Raw genomic sequence first — 9,608 nt, forward strand, 5'->3', positions numbered from 1 at the left:
GTTGTCAACGCTCCATGGAGTTGTCTCATGGTTTTATTTTCTAAATTAAAGGTGCCATTTTACCTGCCTATTTAGCCGAAATAGCTCAGTTGGGAGAACGTCAGACCGAAGATCTGAGGCTCCCGGGTTTCAGCAAGTACTACAGTTCTTTATGGATGACTGTCAAGGGTTAATAACCACCCATGGTGGGAAAATGAACTGAAAAAAAAAGGCATGATCTGCAAAAAAACCTGGATTAATACAAACAGCTAAAATAGCACAGCTTTTGGTCAGTCATGGCAATTCTTTGGACTTTATCTGGCTCCCATGTTGTTGTCAACGCTCCATGGAGTTGTCTCATGGTTTTATTTTCTAAATTAAAGGTGCCATTTTACCTGCCTATTTAGCCGAAATAGCTCAGTTGGGAGAACGTCAGACCGAAGATCTGAGGCTCCCGGGTTTCAGCAAGTACTACAGTTCATTATGGATGACTGTCAAGGGTTAACAACTAAATAGCTAAACTAGCACAGCTTTTGGCCAGTCGTGACGTTTCTGTGGATTTTACCTGGCTCCCATGTTGTTATCAGTGCTCCATGGAGTTGCCTTCCGGTTTTATTTTCCCATGTTGCTGCCTCATGGTTTTATTTTCCAAATTAAAGGTGCCATTTTACCTGCCTTTTTAGCCGAAATAGCTCTGTTGGGAGAACGTCAGACCGAAGAGCTGAAGCTCCCGGGTTTCAGCAAGTACTACAGTTCATTATGGATGACTGTCAAGGGTTAACAACCACCCATGGTGGGAAAATGAACTGAAAAAAAAATGCATAATCTGCAAAAAAACCTGGATTAATGCAAACAGCTAAAATAGCACAGCTTTTGGTCAGTCATGGCAATTCTTTGGACTTTATCTGGCTCCCATGTTGTTGTCAACGCTCCATGGAGTTGTCTCATGGTTTTATTTTCCAAATTAAAGGTGCCATTTTACCTGCCTATTTAGCCGAAATAGCTCAGTTGGGAGAACGTCAGACCGAAGATCTGAGGCTCCCGGGTTTCAGCAAGTACTACAGTTCATTATGGATGACTGTCAAGGGTTAACAACCACCCATGGTGGGAAAATGAAAATGAAAATGGGAAAATTCTTTGGACTTTATCTGTCTCCCATGTTGTTGTCAACGCTCCATGGAGTTGATTTCCGGTTTTGTTTTCCAAATTAAAGGCGCCATTTTACCTGCAATTTTGGCCGAAATAGCTCAGTTGGGAGAGCGTCAGACTGAAGATCTGAAGGTCCCTGGTTCAATCCCGGGTTTCGGCAATTAGTACACTCAATTATAGATGACTGTGAAGGGTTAACAACCACCCATGCGGGGAAAGTAGGGATTGAAGGTCCCTGGTTTAATCCCGGTTTTTGCCAACTACTACAGTTCATTAGGGATGACTATGCCTTCAGTCTGACACCATTTATATGGCTCCCCTGCGTTGCTATTAACACTCCCCGGAGCTTCCTCATGGTTTAAACCTCCCTGGTTTAAACCCCTGCTTTGTTGTCAACGCGCAGCAACTACTACAGTTCTTTATGGATGACTGTCAAGGGTTAATAACCACCCCTGGTGGGAAAATGAACTGAAAAAAAAAAGGCATGATCTGCAAAAAAACCTGGATTAATACAAACAGCTAAAATAGCACAGCTTTTGGTCAGTCATGGCAATTCTTTGGACTTTATCTGGTTCCCATCTTGTTGTCAACGCTCCATGGAGTTGTCTCATGGTTTTATTTTCCAAATTAAAGGTGCCATTTTACCTGCCTATTTAGCCGAAATAGCTCAGTTGGGAGAACGTCAGACCGAAGATCTGAGGCTCCCGGGTTTCAGCAAGTACTACAGTTCATTATGGATGACTGTCAAGGGTTAACAACTAAATAGCTAAACTAGCACAGCTTTTGGCCAGTCGTGACGTTTCTGTGGATTTTACCTGGCTCCCATGTTGTTATCAGTGCTCCATGGAGTTGCCTTCCGGTTTTATTTTCCCATGTTGCTGCCTCATGGTTTTATTTTCCAAATTAAAGGTGCCATTTTACCTGCCTTTTTAGCCGAAATAGCTCTGTTGGGAGAACGTCAGACCGAAGAGCTGAAGCTCCCGGGTTTCAGCAAGTACTACAGTTCATTATGGATGACTGTCAAGGGTTAACAACCACCCATGGTGGGAAAATGAACTGAAAAAAAGGCAAAAGCTCAAAAAAAAACCTGGATTAATGCAAACAGCTAAAATAGCACAGCTTTTGGTCAGTCATGGCAATTCTTTGGACTTTATCTGGCTCCCATGTTGTTGTCAACGCTCCATGGAGTTGCTGGGTTCTGAGGTTATTCCAAAGATATAATTAGAATGGGTCTAATTTTTCTCTAATAAAACAGCCATCAGTCCTGGTCCTCTCACCTCTGCTGCTTTTCTATCCCACCAGCTTCCTTTGACAGTGACTCTAAATGTAATTTACTGTACAGTTATAACTTGCAACTTCGTTTTGACTGTAATTTTGTTTCATAAGAAATGTGGGACTGAAATCAGACGCATGTTGTGAGTTTCCTGTTTTGAATTAGATAAAAACAAAACAAGCCTCAAGGTTCAGACCCCAGCAGCTCCCCTCCTGAAGTATCTACTGATAGGCTTAACTGAGCGGACAGTTGTTTGCTGGACCAATTGTCATCATCTGCACTGTACAAGCTGTCAGAAATAGGCCATCTGGAAGATTCAAGCGTGACGTTAATGTTATGTCAGTGATGTAAAAATTTCCAGCATAAAAGATTGTTTGTTTGTGAAGATGTACCACTCCGTTCAGACATCTGCACTCAACAAAAAGGGAGTGGCCCTCATTGACCTCCATTTGCATTAAGATTCACCATCATAAATGGATTTGACTATAGGGAAAGCTTGTGTTTTACGTTTAGATTATACAATTACAATGATTAGAAATTAATAGAGTAGTCGCTGCCTCCCGTATTCTTTTTTTAATCTGATCTTCTGATCTTAAAAAAATAAAGACAGTTTATAGACCAAGTTTGATTTAATTTCTATTTATTTATGTGTATGAGGTGAGATTCACACTATATATTACTTGAAATGTAATAATTTTGAAGTGTCATTTTAGATTTTGCATTTACTATTAAAAAAAATAGTATACTTTGCTTTAAAAAAGTGCCACAATGTATAATACACACTGTTGTGCTATATTTAGTTTAGTCTCTAATACCTTTCTGTTATGAAAATACAACCAAGTTTGAGTCTCACACAAAAAGAAGAATGTAATATATCAATGTAAAGAAATAATGAATAAATAAAAAACACAGTCACTGCACTGATGCAGATCCTGCTCAGTTTGCTCAAGCATTCATTTAAAATCATGAACTGGATGTCCAGTGGTAGAAGAAGTCCTTTCTCTTTCTCTTATTCTATCTGACCTTATACAGATGTTGCAATAACATGGTGCAGGTGTATTTTCATGTAAATAAAGGTACAAAATGTAAGAATCAAAGCATGGCGCAACTTTATGCCCCCCTAAAAAGGGAAAGAGCTTCTATCAAAAATTGGTACATCCTATTAAGGATAACATATTCTATACATATAATAATACGAATAAGTGATGCATTAGAGTGTAAATAACTCAAATGTTACGGCAGGTCAAGATGTAGCAACATTATGTACTTCTGGGTTGTTGTTTGTGTTCCCGGGACCAGTGAAGTACTGCAGCTCTGTCGCTGAAGCTCAGGAAAAAAAGCATAGTATAAGATGTGCTCTATGAGCGCAAATGTGGCATGTATATTCACCAACAAACAGCAAAGTGCCATATAAATACAGTCCCTTTATGACCATAATACATCATGAATTATTATTGAAGTATTCATCCAAACCTGCAAGCTTTGCAGCAGCTTGTCTTTACAATGGCCTCAGGGGTGCAACTACCAACTTTCTGAGGGATATGCAGACATATGACTAGCGCCCCCCATTCATAACAATTCAATAAAGTTTTTTTTTTGTAATGGGATTACAGTAATAGGGTTACTGTAATCCTTTTACAGTAAATGAGAGTACTGAGATTACTGTAATCCGATTATTTTGGTTGGATGACTGTGATCAGAGTACTGAGATTACTGTAATCCAATTATTTTGGTCGGATGACTGTGATCAGAGTACTTAGATGACTCTAATCGGATTACTCAGATGACTGTGATCAGGTTACTGTAATAAGGTTACAATAATCAGATTACAGTAATAAGGTTACAATGATTTTCGATTATGTAGTCAGCATGAGTGTTTTGTGTGGCGAGGGGGTGTGAAGGGGGAGGGGCGCCTAATCAGTAAAATTCCTCTGTTATTGATCATATCATTTACACATGCAGAAAAGCTGTTAGATAAAGAAAATGCCTACTCGAGATTATTTTTCCGCGATTGCTCTGGCGCCCCTTCCAGTGCAGTGCCCCTATGCGCCGCATATAGTGCATACCCACTTTTTCCGCAACTGAATGGCCTTAAAGTTCTGAATGGATCAGCACCATTTTACTGAACAAATATTGCATGCAGACCCTGTAAAATATATATTTCAAATTGTTAATAATTGTTTTGTTCTTTTAGTTGTACATCTTATTTGGCTGTAAAACCCATTGATAGGTGACATGTTTTATACATAAATATTATCCTGATATTGACCCATCTACAAACTGGTGATGTAAAGAAATAGCAAAAAAGTTGAATCATTACACAACTTTTAAAATATCTTTAAGTGCTTTAGAATACTTTAGTTACTTTACATATTCTATTTTATCAGGAAACAGTCTTTTGATGCAGTAATATGCTGTAACCTCTCCCAGGTGTGCGACTTGAATGTGACTGTTTTTTTTCCAACAGTACTTGGTTTCTGGAACTTTTAGCGGAGTGAGTCCTCTGTGGCCACTCCTCCTCTGTGAGTACGTGCGGGCCGTGTGAAACAGTTAGAATGTAGGCCAACGGCTCTGACCCCGCCCCGCCCTACTTCTTTAAATACCCACCCTCAACAGGACCGTTGCATGGGAAACACATGGGGATGTGCTGATATCAACATTTACTTTGTCGCAGCGTACTTGTTATTTGTCCACTATTATGGAGCTGGATCGGCGGCTTCTGCTAGCCCACTGTGCGGCTCACGGCCTCTCGGTCGTGGCGGGCTTGCTGGTGGTCGTCCCGATGGCTCTCAACGGCTCCGCTTTTAAAGGCCGTTGCGCCCTCTTCTCCATTGGCTACTGGAGGAACGAAGACCGGGCTGAGATGACGGAACAGCCCGGGGAGTTGTCTCACCTGGTGGTGCAGCAGTGGGGACCCCTGGCAGCCTGTCAGTTCGTCACATTTGTGGGCATATTCACGGTGCTGTACGGGGCTGCGCAGGGCTGGAGGTGCCTCTTCTATCTGCACGGGCGACATGACGAGTGAGTCCGCTGAGCTAGATAGAGATAAGAAGCGCACGCACATAAGCAGACAAGTTATCATGCTAGCAATGTCATCATTACGGACCTAAAAGCACAACAGCTGCAGTATTAGCAGTGATACAGATGTTGTGTCGGAGCAGATAAATGGTGCATGTACCTTAAATATACTCACTCCTCTCAATTGTACATCTACAAGCATCCATAAACATGTTATTAATGCGTCGCTTCCAAAGACTAAAGTAGCATAAACAGTATGCAAACATGTTAAAAATGATTAATTGAAGTATTTTCTACACCTCAGATTTAAATATTAGAGCTTAAAGGGAAGTTTATACGAAGTGAAATCCCTCATTCTGTCAATAAGCTTGTGATTTTGAAATGTGTTTTTCAAACAGCTCTTTTTATCGTCATTTAAGAAGATAAGAGTCAGAAGTGTTTGCTGTGTTTTGCACTAAAAACAACGTGTATCACCAAAGTTTATATCATAAACTGAGCTGTTATTTAAATACCACTGCGTCAGCCACATCAACGTGTCGCCTGAGCAAAAGCTGGGTCCTGTGTGTGTGATTGTTGTTCACGTGTGTCTCCACCCAGCACCCTGTTTTCGTCCTTTCTCACGGTCGTGCTGAGTGTGTGTGTGCTCTTCCTGTCTGGAGGGGCCAGTGTCATCTTGTCCCTGGGATTCAGCTCCTGGTGTGACACAGTGACTGATGCCAACACTCGGCCCTACAGGTAAGTCACCTGAGAGTTAGCCTGTTTTTTTTTTTATTTCATGCCTTAGTTAGTGGATCAGGCTGCTTGTCGACAAACTATCACAATCAGGGATGAATTGGAAATGTCAGGTGATATAAACATGGCAGAATTATACATTTATGCAGCTTTTGATTCAGTGTTGCAGCTGTGCTGTTAAATCTTGCAGAACACATGTGAAGTCGCTCTGTTTTGTGTGTTTGGGGGTCCTTTCTCATCCCTCTCTGCTTCTTTGTGTTCTCAGCTGTGCAGAGTCACAGTCTGTCCCACTTTACCTGGACGTGAACACTTCCTCTTTCTTCATGGAGCTCAGCCTGGCACAGGTAGGAGTTCGGATGAACGCACTTTCAGCATCCAGCTTTAACCGGACAACACATATTTACCAGACATGTTTTCTCAGTCAGGCCTTCTAATAAGCTAAAACACTGTGTTTGGATCATGTTTCTGCATTTTTAAATCAACGAGGATCTATTATAAACCAATGATAGAGTCGCTATTCATCAAAAAGTCACATTTTCAAACAGTTTATTAAACACACGGACATTGAGTGTTCTGGTTTGGGGCTTTTTGAGCAGGCTTTTGAAGAATTGTTTCTGTTTCAGCTGCAGTACTACAAATTAGTACACGGTTGAATATAGACCTGTTTTCAAGTTTTCAAACACAAACAGTGGCGGTAGCTTCATTTACTCCAAATGGCTCCGAGTGGCTTGCAGTAGAAAACTGAGAATAGTTTTAACCTTTGGAGTGTTGCAGGTCATCGCTTCCATGCGAATCCCACACTTAGCTGTCAAGCGTCTGCAGTGTAATAAAAGGGAAGCATGTGCAGCAAAGTAGTTAGCTGTGTCAGACAGGCTCCGATTGTTACCATAAGAATCTGACAGCATAATGGAAAGAAGTCGTCTCTGGCGGTTAAATTAGTTTTTAGTTGGAGAGCATCATTTGACAATAAAGTGTAACATTAAGGCATTTAATTTTGTAAACATGCCAGAAAATAAAACTACGAATAAGAGCCCTGAAATCCTCCTGCGTTGTTACTCTGCAGCTGTTCAGCAGTTTTCCACACAGATTTTGGCGCCGTTATACCCAATTACAAGTTAAAACGGGATCCTAGTCTAACCATTTTTAGAGCTTTCCTTTCAGCCCTACTCATGGGTCAGATTTGATCGCTTTTTATGGCAGAACAAGGAAAAGTAGAGGAATAAAAAGAGCTTCATTTGTGTTTCCTTTTCGGTTGAACTGGGACGCCAGCTGTGATTTATATTTACGCAGAGCTAGATTAACCATGTAGACATCGTGTCTCACCGGGATGCTTTCAGTCTGTTACTGATACTGTGGTTCTGAGTCACTGGTTGCTACTAGCAACAGACATCGATATTTCTTGTCAAATAATTTCTATTTTGAGAAAGGAGGCGATTAAAAAACAGCAGGCATGCTCTTACAAAGCCGTCCAATTGTTGTCAGAGGTACATTTTACATTGCCACACAGAGGAATTAGCTTAGTCGGCAAGATTCATGACAGATGTTTTCATCTTTCACCGTGTAGCAGTGTGACTATAAGCCTCACAAAGCCTTCGCTTTGTGTCCTCAGGCGTCTCTGTGGTGCGTGACGGCTCTGTGGCTGGCTCAGTCCATCCTGGCCTTCCTGCGGCTCTACCACTCCCACAGCCAGCACATCAGCGGACCTTGTCTGCACCGAGACAAGGAGCTGCTGCTGGGACACAGTCCGTCTGACAGCGCCTCCTCCACGCCTCCTCATCCTCCAGCGACACCCACCATCTTTGTCTGATCGAGAGAGTGTGAGGTGGCGACAAAAGTCCTCACTCTTCACTCCACTTTTTAAATTCAAACCTCTTTTTTTCTTCTTTTTTTTTCACCACGACCACTAATACTATCACTCTGCATGTCTTACTGCTTCTCGTCGTATTTAACAGACCGAACGGCAACTCATATTTACTATTCCTCAGCCAATGAGCATCAAGAATCTGCAGGACAGCCAAAGATATGTTGGAAGCGTGGAGTGGATGTCAAACCTTAGAGCGCTGTGATAAACAGAGTCGGGCAGGTGAAGATGTGCAACAAGTCGGAAACTTTAGGACTCAACAAGATTTTAATATCGACTTCAGGGGGATTGAACTCACCTCTGTCATGGGCCAAAAGGGATTCTACAGCATGAGTGTAAATACATCAGAGGAGCTGGAGCAGATGTATCTAGTGATCTGGTAACCTCAGTGTTATTCAGAGGTTGTTTGTTTCTGCCAGTTTACTACTTTTTTGCTTCACTTCATAAGTTATTCACGTCACTCATGACGGCGCAAGCAGCCAGATGGTGTCTTTTTCATCTTATTACAGTCTCCTGCGAACACATTTAAGATGCACGTTTGTTTACATTTCTCCTGGAATCCTGCATTTTGCACATTTGTGTCGTCACCTTGGGGAAAGTGACATTATTATATGCTTGGAGTGTTACATTCAGAGGAAGCACTGAGATGCATTTATTGTGAGGCTTGTGTTGAGTGTGTGACCAAAAACTGGCTCACTGTGTGAGCATGACCTGAATATTCTGTTGTGTAACGGGGAAAAAAACGCCACCGAGCTCCTCTGCTCTTGTGATGATTTCCATCATGATGCCGTCTGTGTGGACGCCGCCGCTCTCACGACGTCAGTGAAGCGGACAGATCTCGTCAGGCGATCAATCCAGAGTTTTATCAGTGAGTTTTCATACTGAGAGATTCGTTTCAGACTCTGCAGAGTAGTTATTTTAAAACAATGACTCAGAGTTTCTCTTTTTCTTGTCGTCGTTGACCAAAGCGGCCGCAATGACGCACAGACGGCGGAGCTGGAAATCTGAAGTAAACAGAGAGGAGTCGGTGGTGTACCTTGAAACTAGTTGTAATATATAAACCGATTTGGTACTTTGACTGTGGTTCTGTTTTTTAACCTATTGGACCCATTTGTGCTCATTCTCATTCGTGTTTTTGCGTTTGTCCTTTTTTCAAATAAACCACTTCCATGAAGACCGAAGTCTGTCGTCACTCGTACAGTCCAAACGAAATCCGTGTGAATTAGCTGATCTTTTTCAAATTTTAGCAGTAACGCATTCATGAGAAAAATCCTCTTAGTGGTTGACAACAGTTGCAGGTAAGTTTGAGTTAAACAAGCACAAAAACAATTGAAATGGGTGAGACAAGTACGTTAACAGTTAATGTTAATGAAAGTTAATGAATCAAAGTATGTTAAATATATGTTTAGATGCAGCCAGTTAACAGAACATGGCCTGAAGATGCTCTGTTAACCACAACAGAAGAGGAAGTGTTACAGAACCTGGAATCAGATTATATTATCATTGTTCTGTCAGTCTACAGATTTAATTTATACCGTATGAGTGGCATTCATGAAAGAAAGCATTTTTGCATATCTTGTAATAATGACATGCTTA

The 9,608-nt window shown here is 41.5% G+C and overlaps 1 protein-coding gene and 1 non-coding gene across 2 annotated transcripts; both read left to right on the plus strand.

Annotated features, from left to right (window-relative positions):
- Positions 1-1,215: 1,215 nt before the first annotated feature.
- Positions 1,216-1,288, plus strand: trnaf-gaa (transfer RNA phenylalanine (anticodon GAA)). The gene has a single exon. It is a non-coding gene; the product is annotated as a tRNA-Phe (tRNA).
- A 3,662-nt stretch (positions 1,289-4,950) lies between these two features.
- LOC140317972 (transmembrane protein 179) lies at positions 4,951-9,186 on the plus strand. Its single transcript, XM_072395553.1, has 4 exons — positions 4,951-5,422; positions 6,017-6,154; positions 6,417-6,495; positions 7,761-9,186. The coding sequence occupies exons 1-4, from the start codon at positions 5,100-5,102 to the stop codon at positions 7,956-7,958; spliced, it is 738 nt and encodes a 245-aa protein (XP_072251654.1). The 5' UTR covers positions 4,951-5,099; the 3' UTR covers positions 7,959-9,186.
- Positions 9,187-9,608: the final 422 nt, after the last annotated feature.

The sequence above is a fragment of the Leuresthes tenuis genome, unplaced genomic scaffold (genome assembly GCF_036924035.1).
Source record: "Leuresthes tenuis unplaced genomic scaffold, fLeuTen1.0.hap1 SCAF_11, whole genome shotgun sequence".
Classification (NCBI taxonomy): Eukaryota; Metazoa; Chordata; class Actinopteri; order Atheriniformes; family Atherinopsidae; genus Leuresthes; species Leuresthes tenuis.

Coding starts and splice junctions, on each gene's coding strand:
- LOC140317972 (XM_072395553.1), top strand. CDS start 5,100: ATGGAGCTGGATCGGCGGCTTCTGCTAGCCCACTGTGCGGCTCACGGC. Junction 5,423..6,016: donor CTGCACGGGCGACATGACGA/GTGAGTCCGCTG, acceptor GTCTCCACCCAG/CACCCTGTTTTCGTCCTTTC. Junction 6,155..6,416: donor GCCAACACTCGGCCCTACAG/GTAAGTCACCTG, acceptor TTGTGTTCTCAG/CTGTGCAGAGTCACAGTCTG.